This window comes from Chiloscyllium plagiosum, unplaced genomic scaffold, assembly GCF_037043375.1.
Source record: "Chiloscyllium plagiosum isolate Xiang-an unplaced genomic scaffold, Cpla_swu_hap1 HiC_scaffold_5, whole genome shotgun sequence".
NCBI lineage: Eukaryota > Metazoa > Chordata > Chondrichthyes > Orectolobiformes > Hemiscylliidae > Chiloscyllium > Chiloscyllium plagiosum.
This window is the reverse complement of record NW_028270143.1, coordinates 49,750,943-49,763,494: the sequence shown is the minus strand read 5'-3', so window position 1 is coordinate 49,763,494 and position 12,552 is coordinate 49,750,943. Positions and strand designations below refer to the sequence as shown.

The following is a 12,552-nucleotide window of genomic DNA, read 5'->3' as shown; positions in this document are numbered from 1 at the left end:
CCAAATCTATTCAGGATGGGTGCCATGAATCTGTGCCAGAACATCAGAAGTATAACACCTTTTCAGTGATATGATTCCTGAGCAGTCATATCAAACATAAATTAGGTTTTAACATAGGCTGTGGAGGCCTCCTAGGAGGGCCATGAAATGCATCGGCATGAACCTCTGAGACATTACATATTTGAATGCATCGTAATCCTTGGCACACGAGTACATTGGGATGTTGTAACTATGGTAGGAGTACTACTATCTTACGCACTCCATCAGTCATGAAATACAGCACTGAATATAAGGATCCACATTCTCACATATTTACACTTCTCTTTGAGACAAAAAGGGATCAGTACCGTTATGCAGCTATGAGACCTCTAGAACTATCCAACAAAGGTTAGTTGGATTACATTGTCGTGATCAAATATATTGCATTGATGCTCAAGACCAATATGCGTTATATAAATTGTTTATCAATGCAGGAACAGAACATGCAGAGCAATGTGACGCCTGATGCATGATATTATTCAATCTATAGATACCTGGGTAATGCAATTGTCGACTGAACAGCCTCACATTGCCCACAAGTGTGACCTGTTCCTGCACAGAAGACTAAACAAACTTACTCTGCTCACCGAGTGTGCAAGCAACCACTTTTCATCTTGAGATTTGGTGGCATATATAGTAAGTTTGGGAGCTATAGAGAATTTGGCAGGCTGTCTTTACAGAATGTATGTTCTATGCTCTGCTCGAGTCAAAATTTTCCCTCTACACCCCAACCTTTTGTACACACTTTTGTCCTACTAGCGGTTGGAGGGGAAATGAGTGAATATTGCTAGTTAACTAAAAGGTTAGTTAGGAACATGGAGATCCCGGAAGCTGATGGTGTTGACAGAGACAGTAGGACAAAAGTATGTACAAAAGGTTGGGGTGTAGAGGGAGAATTTTGACTCAAGCACTCAAGTTTCCATTTTCCCCAGCACAGCATGGAATGGCCCATCAATCCACTTTTTGACTACAGTCCATACCCTCAGAACTGACCAGTTAGGACAGCCAGTGATTTCTCTATAGCTCCCAACATACGGGCAATCCCCACACTGGTTAGACCTGACCTGCAGGACTAACCATAATATAAAACCTTCATCATAAGAACAAGTATCCCCAGACCATGATCATACCAAGCACTTCCCTTACCATAGCTAACCCTCTGGATTAAGGTTATGTGATGTACTTGACTGACAATGGAAGCACCTATTGATTGACTGTAGTCTTACTTGACTGGACTAAGGACTACTCTACTCAGACTTTCAGACACGGTCAGTTAATTGAAGCACATTTTTTTATTCACTGGTGGTAAGTGGGCACCACTGGATGGCCAGCATTTCTTTCCCATCCCTAGTTACCCTTTAGAAGATGGTGATGAGCTGTTTTCTTGAACCGCTGCAGTCCACGTGCTTTAGATAGACCCTCATTGCACTCAGGGAGGGAATTCCATAATTTTGACCCAGCAACAATGAAAGAATGTATTATATTTCTAAGTCAGCATGGTGAGAAGTTAGGAGGGGAGCTTGCAGATAGTGGTGTTGCCATGTATCTGCTGTCCATGTCTTTCCAGATGGAAATGGTCATGGGTTTGAAAGGTGCTAACGAATTGGTGAATTTCTGCAGTGCATCTGGTAGATAGTACAGACTGCTGCTCCTGAGCATTGGTGGTTGATGGAGTGGCTATGGTGCCAATCAAGTGGGCTGCTTTCTCCTGTATGACGTTAAGCTTCTTGTTTTGGAGCTGAACCCCTGCAATCAAGTGGGGAGTATGCCATCATATTGCTGTCTTGTAGTTGGTGGACAAGGTTTGGGGAGTCAGGTGAACTACTCGCCATAGTATTAAAATCATCTGACCTGCTCTTGTCACCACTGTATTTATATTGCAGGCCCAGTTGTGCAGAAGGACTTGGGATCGGCTAGGATAGGGGACATAGAAGGGGCAGATGAAATGCAATGTGTGAAAGTGTGATGTTATGTACTTTAGTTGGAAGAAGGGGCATAAACTATTTTCTAAATGGAGAAAAGCTTCAGAAATCTGAATTGTAAAGGGACCTGGGAGTGCAAGTTCAGATTCTCTTAAGGTTAACATGCAGGTTCAATTGGCAGTTAGGAAGGCAAATGCAATGTTAGCATTCATTTTGAGGGGGCTAAAATATAGGAGCAAGAATGTACTGCAAAGAATTTTTTTTTTAAGATTAGATTACTTACAGTGTGGAAACAGGCCCTTCAGCCCAACAAGTCCACACCGACCCACCGAAGCGCAACCCACCCATACCCATTCCCCTACATCTACAGGCAATTTAGCGTGGCCAATTCACCTAACCTATGTCAGACCATATTTCGAATATGAGTCAAAAAAGTGTGGCACTGGAAAAGCACAGCAGGTCAGGCAACATCCAAGAAGCGGGAGAGTCAACGCTTCAGGCATAAGCCTTTTGTCACGAATGATTCCTGCTCCTCGGATGCTGCCTGACCTGCTGTTCTTTTCCAGTGCCACACGTTTTGACTCTGATCTCCAGCATCTGCAGTCCTCACTTTCTCCATATTTAGAATACGGTGAGCAATTTTTGACTCTGTATCTAAGGAAGGATATGCTGTCCTTGGAAAGGGTCCAGAGGAGGCTCAAGGATAATCCCCAGAAAGAAGGGCTCAAGGAGTGGTTGAAGACTCTTTAGAAGGATGAGGAGGGATCTCATTGAATCTTACAGAATATTTGAGCGATCTGGATAGAATGGATGTGGAGAAGATGCTTCCACTAGTAAGAGAGATTAAGATCCAAGGGCACAGCCTCAGAGTGAAGGGATAACCCTTTAGAACTGAGATGAGGAAGGATTTCTTCAATCAGGGGGTGGTGGATCTGTGGAACGTATTACCGCAGAAGGCTGTGAAGGCTAAGAGTGTACTTAAGACAGACATACATAGGTTATTAATTAATAAGGGGATCAGAGAAAACAGGAGAATGGCGCTGAGAAATATATCAGCCACGAACGAGTGGTGGAGCAGTCTTAATGGGCTGAATTCTGCTCTGTACCTTATGGTCTTCTGAAATAAACAAAGCTGTGAAGTGTCTGGAAGGGAAGGGCCTATTTATCCAAGCAGAGGTCACTGACTAGGGGCACAAATTTCAAGTGATTGATAGAAAGATTAAAGGACAATATGGGAAAATGTTTTTAAACTTATTAAGGGTCTAGAATTCAATGTCTGAAAGCAGAGTAGAGGCAGAAAGCCTGAACTTATTAAATAGGTCTACGTACAAATCTCAAGTGTCAGAACCTGCTGTAAGGAATTATGAGGCTAGGTGGGCTCATTTTGTTGGTTGGCACGGACATGATAAACTTTCTCTCTGCTATAAACTTTCTTTGATTCTATAATTTCCTGATAGGCATTCATAGCAAGAAACATTCTGCGTCAAGAGGGTGCAATTATAGTTGTCTAGCTTTCTCGAGCACAAAAATCACTGGACATGTGTGTTGGCAACCCTGTTTGTGCTGTTCTTACTGGTATAACACTTTTTGAAATGCACCTGGTAAAAACCTTTTCAAAAATACACATATACAATAGAAATACTGCATCAAGTACACACTTATTTTCAAAGTCATGATTTTTCATTCCTGGGTATAATGTCAAATATTACATTTAATTGTCAGAATAAACAGCGGATGCTGTAAATCAGAAACAAAATCAGAAATTGCTGGAAAAGCTCAGCAGGTCTGGATCCCATTGTTAGCCATTAACAATCCCCATTAATAGCTATTCACCCTCCTAGCCAGATCATTATCTACCCCTTTGTCTGTCCAAAAGTTCTTCTCTATCTTTGGGCTCTATGTCCATCTATTGTTTATTCCTTATCCTCCTCCTCCACCCAATCTTCTGCATGTAAACCAACATTTTCCTAGCTACCATCAGTTCTGAGGAAGGGTTACTTATTCTGAAACATTAACTCTGATTTCTCTCCACAGATGGCGTCAAACCCGCTGAGCTTTTTTATGAAAAAAAACGGTTAGTGTTTGCTGTCATTTCTCCTCTTGAAACTGCTCAAAAATTCTAGAATTTATGTATGCACAATTAAACATGGAAATTCTGAAATTGCGGTCAGTAATTCTGTGTTTCCATAGGTTGTGTTGTTGAATCACGTCTGGATAGTAGTTAAGTAGAAATCAATGAATTCATGAAAACATGCCCCTTCAGTTCTGTCCTTTTAGACATCGGACCTGAAACATTAACTCTGATTTCCCTTCATAGATGCTGGCAGATCTAAGTTTTTTCAGCAAATTCTGATTTTGTTCCCTTTTACTCAGTTGGTCTCACTGTAAAACACTTGTTGCATGAGACATGAAGTTGACAATTATTTCATAACATTTTCAATATCACTTAAATTCTAATTTACATTCAGTCAAGTTTCTCCAGATAAAACAAAACCAGAGTTCTTTTTAATATGTTTGTTACTTCAACTTCTAGCAACATGTCGCAACAGTTATTTCAACATATTGTCTAGCTAACACCAATTGTTACAGTTAACCTGAGAATGCAACTTTTAAAAAACAAGTTTTGCGATTTACACGTGAAAGAAGTGAAACTATCATAGTATTCGAACAGATGAAAGACTCAACAGACAATCGAGGTATTTTTCAATGTATAATTTCAGTTACATCACACTGTAAACTTTTGCTATAAATTCTGTGCCTTACAATTGTGTCCTCCACAACCACCTGATGAAGGAGCGGTGCTCCGAAAGCTAGTGCTTCCAATTAAACCTGTTGGACTATAACCTGGTGTTATGTGATTCTTAACTTTGTACACCCCAGTCCAACACCGGCATCTCGAAATCGAGGCAGACTATGATCTTAAAACAAGGTCACATTTAACAGATGTGACACTGTTCTAGATTCTACAATCTCTAAGCAGTGCTTTTGCTAGATTTATTTAACAGAATGCTTTTAATATATTACAGAAAAATAGTGCTAAGACAGTCCTTTAATTTGCCAAAATTCTCCTACGACACTCTTAACATATTAACTCAGGTCCTCACACACTAATCCGTAGTCTAAGCATTCTCTTAGGGTAAATGTTTTATTTTGTACTCACTATGCAGATGAACATAGTACACAAGTTTCAAGCACTCTTCTTTACACTTTGTTGAAATTTTAGAGTACAACATATCTGTAGTACAATTATTTGATAATTTCAAGAATTTTTACAATGATAACACTAACACTGCATTCATGCTCTGCTGATGGAAATTTAATGCAAGTTCTGAGTTATAACATCTATATACAGGTAGTTCTATAACGTGATGGCTGTGTTCTTGTGCAACCCCATGTTATAGAAAAATCGCATTTTAGAAACAGCACAAAGTGTTGGCGATGTAATTGTGCTACAGCCAATACACATTCATAGTTTAGAAACTGCGTCCCAACTCATCAATTGCATTATTGCAAATTTGCATTGACAAATCATATATGTTATAGCAGAATAACCTGTATTAGGAACATAGGTTAAGGAGTAGGCCATTTAGTCAATCTAGCCTGTCATGCCATTCAATATGATCATGTCTAATTGAACAGGTCAATGTCTTTTACTCACCCCATCTACCATTGGTAATCAGAAATTTATCAAATTCTAACATAAATATACTCAAAGATGAAGCCTCAACAGTCTTCTGCTGTAGAGAATACCAAATGTTCACAACATTCAGGAGTAAAATAAATTCTTATCTCAGAAAAAAATGACAACCTTTTTATTTTTAGTTAAAAATCACAACACCAGGTTATAGTCCAACAGGTTTAATTGGAAGCACACTAGCTTTCGGCGCGACTACCACCTGATGAAGGAGCGTCACTCTGAAAGCTAGTGTGCTTCCAATTAAACCTGTTGGACTATAACCTGGTGTTGTGAGATTTTTAACTTTGTACACCCCAGTCCGACACCGGCATTTCCAAATCATTTTTATTTTTAAACTGTTTCAGACTTCCCAACCATGGGAAACATATTATCTGTATCTGCTCTTTCTGTCCTTTTAAATATTTTCTAAGTTTAATGAGATTACCTCTCATTCTTCAAAAGTCTAGGGAATACATGCTCAGTTTGTCCAATCTGTTTGCACAGGACAGTCCATCATGCCAGAAACAAGTTTAGGTGAACCTTTGTTGGACTCCCCAAATGGCAAGGATACCTTTCTTGAAAGTAGGACACCAAAACTTGCACACAGTACTCCAGGTGAGGTCTAACCAAGCTCTCAAATGATGGACACAGGACTTCACTGCTCAAATTCTCTTACAATACAGATTAACATTCCAGTAGCCTTCGTAATAGCTTGCTCCATGTTCGCCTTCAGTGACAACTAGGTCCCTTTGGACATCTACACTTTATAACATCTTATCATTTAAAAAATACTTTGCATATCTGTTTCTCCTACCAAAGTGGACAATCTCCCATTTTTCCACATCATATTCAATCTGCCATGTTTAATGCCTGATCACTGAACCCCTCCAATTTATACTTAAATTGCTTTACTTATTTCTCACAGCACACATTCGCACTTAACTTTGTATCATCTACAAATTTGAAAATATTACAATTGGTCTTTTTAGTTCTAAATCATTGATATATATTATGAACTGGCAGCCCAAGTATTGATCCTTACGATATCCCATTTATTACATTCTGCGAATGTAACAAAGACTTGTTCATTTCTATTTTCTGGCTCTTAGCCAATCATTAATCCATGCCAGTACAAATCCTCCTATCTTACATGCTTTGAATTTTATCACAAGCATTTGGAGAAAGTAAGTAAACTATATCTATTGCCTCTCCTTTAACAATTTTTTAATAATATCTTCAAAACTTCCAACAAGTTCGTCAAACATTCAATTTTCCAATCACAAATCCATGTTGATTGTGTCCAACCTAATCATTATCAACCAATTGTGTATTTATTCCCTGCTTTGAAACAAATTCTAGCATTTTCAATGCTACTGATTTAAGACCAACAGGTTTTTGGTTCTCTGCTTTCTCTTTTGTTCCTTTCTTAAATAGTGGGGTGATCTGCTCTTGTAGCCACTGTATTTAATTGCCTGGTCCAATTCAGTTTCTGGTCAATGATCTCATTCCTAACCTCCATCAAGGATGTTAAGAGTGAGAGATTCAGTAGTGGAAATGCCACTTAACATCAAGTGGGGTGATAGTTTGATGAATTCTTATTGGTGAAAGTCATTGCCTGGCACTTGTTGTGTAAATATCATTTGCCATGTCCAGATCGTGTTACATTTGGACATAGATTGCTTTAGTAGCTGAGAAGTCAAAAATGATGGAAGCCAACACTTTGCAATTATCCCACATCTGGCTGTATGATGGAGGTAAGTTTATTGATGAAACGGCTGATGATTTTTGGGCCCAGGACACTTCTTTGAGAAACCTTTGTAATGATGTCCTGGATCTGAGATGACTGACCTCCAACAACTGCAAACATCTTCCTTTGGGCTAGGTACAACTCCAACCATTGGAGAGTATTTCCCAATTCCCACTGCCTCTAGGTTTGCTAGAGCTATGGTCAAATGTGGCTTTAATGTCAACGGCAGTCAGTCTCAGCTCACTTCTGGAGTTTGGCACTTTTGCCTAAATTTAAACTAAGGCCGTGTTGAGATTGGGTGCAGAATGGTCCCGGCAGAACCCAAACTGATGTCAGTGACTAGTTTATTGCTAAGCAAGTGCTGCTTGATAGCACTGTTGATGAGCCCTATCACCTTGTTGATCGTAGAGGATAGTGTTAGAGCGATAACAGCCCAGTTGGAATTTGTTCGATTTTTCATCTACAGGACATACCTGGGCAATTTTCCACATTATCAGATACATGCCACTGTTCTAACAGTAATTGAACAGCTTGGTTATGAGGGCAGCAACTCTGGCAGAAATATTGTCAAAGCCCAAACACTTTGCGGTATTTAGGGCCTTTAATCACCTTTTCATATCATGTGAAGCAAAGTAAATTGGCTAAAGACTGATATCTGTAAAGATGGGGACCTCAGGAGGAGGCAGAGATGAATCATTCACTTGGGACATCTGGCTGAAGATTGTTGCAAATGTATTAGCCTATTCTTTTGCAATGATGTGTTGAGCTTCCCCATTATTGAGGATGAGCATATTTGTGGAGTTGCCTCCTTCAGTTAGTTAGGAAATTGCCTGCCGCCCTTCATTACAGGATCTGTCGGGAAAGCAGAGCTTAGAGCTAATGAATTAGTCATGCAATCATTAAGTTCTATGATTTATGGTTGATTTGATTCAATTTACTATTGTCACACAGTGGAAAGTTTTGTTTTGTGTCCAATGCAGGCAGATCCTACCATACAAAGATCATAGGGTGAGAGAACAGAGTGAGGAATACAAAGTTACGGCTGCAAGGAAGGTGCACAAAAATCAAGACCAACATCAGATTTGAAATTTGGGAGGCCCATTCAAAAGCCTAACAACAATTGGGAAGAATCTGTGGTTATGTCTTCAAGTTTTTGTATCTTCGCCCTGATAGAAGAGGTTTGAAGAGATTATAACTGGGGTAGGGGGAATCTTTGATTTTGGCTGCTTTTCCGAGGCAGCAAGAAGTGTAGATGAAGTCAATGGATGGAAGGTTGACTTGCGTGATGGACTAGGCTGTGTTCACAACTCTCTGTAGTTTCTTATTGTTTTGAGCAGAGTTGTTGGCTTACCAAGCCATGAAGCAGTCAGTCAGAATGCTTTCTATGGTGCATCTCACTACAGGATTCTTAATCTCTGATCTACTCTTCTGCTGTTTGGCATACAAATTGTCTTGCGATATAGAATCCTTACAGTGTGGAAGCAGGTCATTCGGCCCAAAAAGTCCACATCGAATCTCCAATGCGCACCACAACGAGATTCACCACACCACCACCCACCCACCCACCATCACCGCCCCCTGAACTGGGCACAATTCTGTTGCTAATGGCCCACAATGCCTTGTGGATGCTCAGGCTTAAGTTGATAGATCTGTGTGAAATCTAGCACAGTGGTAGAGCCACGCAATATGATGGAAAGTCTTCTTAATGTGAAGACAGAACTTTATCTCCACAAGGACTGTGTAGTTTATCCTTCCTATTGTCATCATCTGATACATCTGCAACAAGCAGATTGGTGAGGATAAGGTCAAATTTGTTTCTCTCTTATTGGTTCCTTCACAGCTTGCTGCAGACTTAATCAGTTAGCTACATTGTTTAGGCTGCATCCAGCTCAGTCAGAAGTGGTGCTGTTCAGTTATTCTTTGTGATGGACCCTGAAGGCCCCCAACCAAGAGTGCATGTGCCCTTTCTGCCACAGTGCTCAGGTGTTCCTTGACTAGTCTTAGAGACAAATCTCCCAGTTTTGGCATTAGCCTTCTGATGTTAGTTGGTACACCTTGCAGGGTCGTCCAGATAGTTGATTGGTCAGTAGTCCTCAGTAGGTGAGAATTACATTCGGAAGTGTATTCCTAGGGAAGGTCTATTGCTGATCTGTCAAGTTGCTGAGCTGTACTTAACTCTGTGGACCTGCTCTAAAAGAGCTGGCTATGCAGCTGGGGGCTAAGACCACTGTCACCTCCATTAAACCCAGCCTCCGGTGTGCTAATCATGCAGCATGGGATATTAATCGTTTTACAATGAAGCAAAGCTTACACGGCAACAAGTAAAAGCGGAATCTGAAGAAGAACTGTGGAGATAAGCTGTCTGAGGACAGTGGTTGATTTAATTCAAAAACTTCTTACATTAGCGTCAGAGTTTAAGCAAACAGAGATAAACAAAGTAACTTACAGCTTCTGAACTTCAGCCCAGAGTGTGTTCTGCAAAAGGTGGTCTTCTGAAGGAGGCTCTGTATGAAATTAATAGAAAATAATGCATTGAATGAAATGAACTGATTTACATGGAGGTCAAAGCTATGCCATAGAGTCACAGATCTATCCTTTACTGATTCTTTTTGTTCTATTAGAAATGTGCAAACCTGGAGTTTGCACAGACCATTCTTACTTCAGTTGCATTACGATCAATAAATTTTAAATTAGAACAACATGAACTGGCAACAAGAGCAAGAAGCGATACATGTAAACTAATGACAAAAGTTCCTTTTCATGTTTATCAAACTTTATGGTATACTGCAAAGCAGCCTGTGAAAAATCCGAATTCCCTACACACCCATTCACATGGACTTTCTTCTGCTGTTACAAGCCATAGAATACATTAAGTCTATCTCTTTTCTTCCTCACTCAGTCATTTATTTGTTATTTTCTCAAGTCTCCTTCACTTCCTCTCAGCTTGTCATGCTGTCTCTCATTTTTCTGTTCTTGGGTAGATTGCTTTACTTCAACGCCTCACTATTCTTGTGCATCTCTATTCATTGAATAGAATTATAGAAAGTTGGTGGCACAGAAAAAGGCCACTTGGCCCAAGAACTGAGCCACCCTGTTCCATAACATTTTCCAGCATTCGGTCCCTAGCGCTGCAGGTTATGGCACTGGAGATTCATATCTAGATGTTTTTAAAAACATCTTCAGGGTTTCTGCTTGTACTGTGCTCATGCAGTGAATTACAAGCCCCAGTTCACCTCTGGGTTGATAACACTTTCTTCATCTCCCTTCTAATTGTTCTATCAATCTTGAAATCTGCACCTCCCAGTCACTGACCACTTTACTCAAGTAAACAGGTCCTTCCTATCCAGTTACCTCATATCTCAATCAAACCTCCCCTCACCTCTTCTTTTCCAAACTATTTTCTGTCGTGTAACATCATTATAAATATTCCATGTATCCTTTAGAGTGCAATTACATTCTTTATATCATGAGGTTACTATAACTGCATACAGGAAACTGCTAATTTACACAGCTCCAGCATGACCTCCCTGCTCTAATATTCTAGGATTTCATCTGTCTTCTTAAACAACTTATTATCTTCTCCTGCTACCTTCTGTAGACACTGAATCCAATGTTCTTCACTTCCTCTACAACTCTATTTCCCATTAATTATGTATTCCTTTGCCTTCCTTTGTGGTGTCAGAGGATTGCCAAAATTGCACCTTTTAAAAAGAAAACCTAGACACAGACCAATAATTAGAGGTCAAGCAGTATAACCTCAGCAGTGAAATAAATTCTGAGACACAGGATAAACTGTCTCTTAGAATGGTTTCACATTAATCAAGAAAAACCAACATGGATTTATTAAGAGGAGATCATATTTGAATAACTTGATTAAATCTTTAGAATAAGCAACAGGGAGGAATGGTAAGGGGAATGTATTTGATGTGGATTTTGGTGTGGCTTTTAGCAAGTTTCCAACATGGTTCATTAGTTTAAAAAAGTAAAAGCTCGTAGGATTACAAAAAACGTAGCAGGCTGTACATAAAATTAGTTCAGTGGTAGGAAATGAAGCTTAATTTTTTTATGGTGCATTTGCAAATGGAAGATTCTTTCCTGTGGGGTTCCACAGGACTCCCTACCAAATTCCTTTTTTCATAAATATCCAAAGGCATTTGATACAGTGCCACACAACAGACTTGTGAGGAAAGTTACAGGCGAGCAATTTCCCTAGATTCTTTTTACCAATGTTATATTCTTTTGCCACTGCTGTAAGCTTGAGGTCCCTTGGATAAGCTCACTGGTGTCTTTTGCACCACACTTGACATTGTCTAAACGGCGCACTAAAACTCCTATTTTCATAAGCATCAGCCCTAATTACTCTCAATCATGTTCCCACCCAGCAAACCAGTGGAAGCTTATCTAGTCAATGTTTTCCCCATTCAAGTTGCCCAACTTGAGTCAATGTATGTTCTGTCAGAAGACCAACATTCATGTCCATCCAGAGTACCAATCACTTAGAAACAAAACTCCTGCCATTTGCAATAGTATTGTGGATGTACCTACAATCTGGTTTTATTCAAGACCAGATTAATGGGTGGCCCACTCAAACAGGTGTAATCGTCCTGTGGCCATCACTACAAATTCATATTTTCATTTCCTCATTTGGTCCTCCTTTAAGACACTCATTAGGTTGCACCTCACTTAAAATCTTTATTACATCCTGCTCCCTGAACTCTACGCAATGATTCTCATCAAAATATCCAGCTGTCTTTCTTTCCTCATTCCCTGCAGAGCCATTCTTAGCCTTTTATCATTAAAAACATCATCCCAAATTCCTGACTTCCCTCTTCTGGAATTCCCTACCCTCAAGTGAGGTAGGCAACTAGAGCAGGAGTCTTTTGTGGATATACCCATTTCAAACAGGTATGCTGTTTTGGAAAATGTAGGGGGTGATGGATTCTCAGGGGAACGTAGCACAAACAGCCAAATTTCTGGTATTGAGACTGGCTCTAATGCAACGAGGGGTACGTCGGCTTCTAAGAGATCAATTGTGTTAGGGGATTCTGTAGTCAGAGGTACAGACAGACGTTTCTGTGGCCAGCAGAGAAAAAGCAGAATGGTGTGTTGTTTCCCTGGTACCAGGATCAAGGATGTCTCAGAGAGGATGCAGAATGTTCTCACGGGGG

The 12,552-nt window shown here is 40.0% G+C and overlaps 1 protein-coding gene across 3 annotated transcripts in view; it reads right to left on the bottom strand.

Moving 5' to 3' along the window:
• The window catches only part of elp2 (elongator acetyltransferase complex subunit 2), a 149,684-nt gene that overhangs the window by 53,223 nt on the left and 83,909 nt on the right, over nt 1-12,552 (bottom strand). For all 3 annotated transcript variants that reach the window (XM_043689953.2, XM_043689952.2, XM_043689954.2), the window contains one exon: nt 9,831-9,888. In XM_043689953.2, coding sequence (XP_043545888.1) covers nt 9,831-9,888 — 58 coding nt within the window. The remainder of the gene's footprint in view (nt 1-9,830; nt 9,889-12,552) is intronic.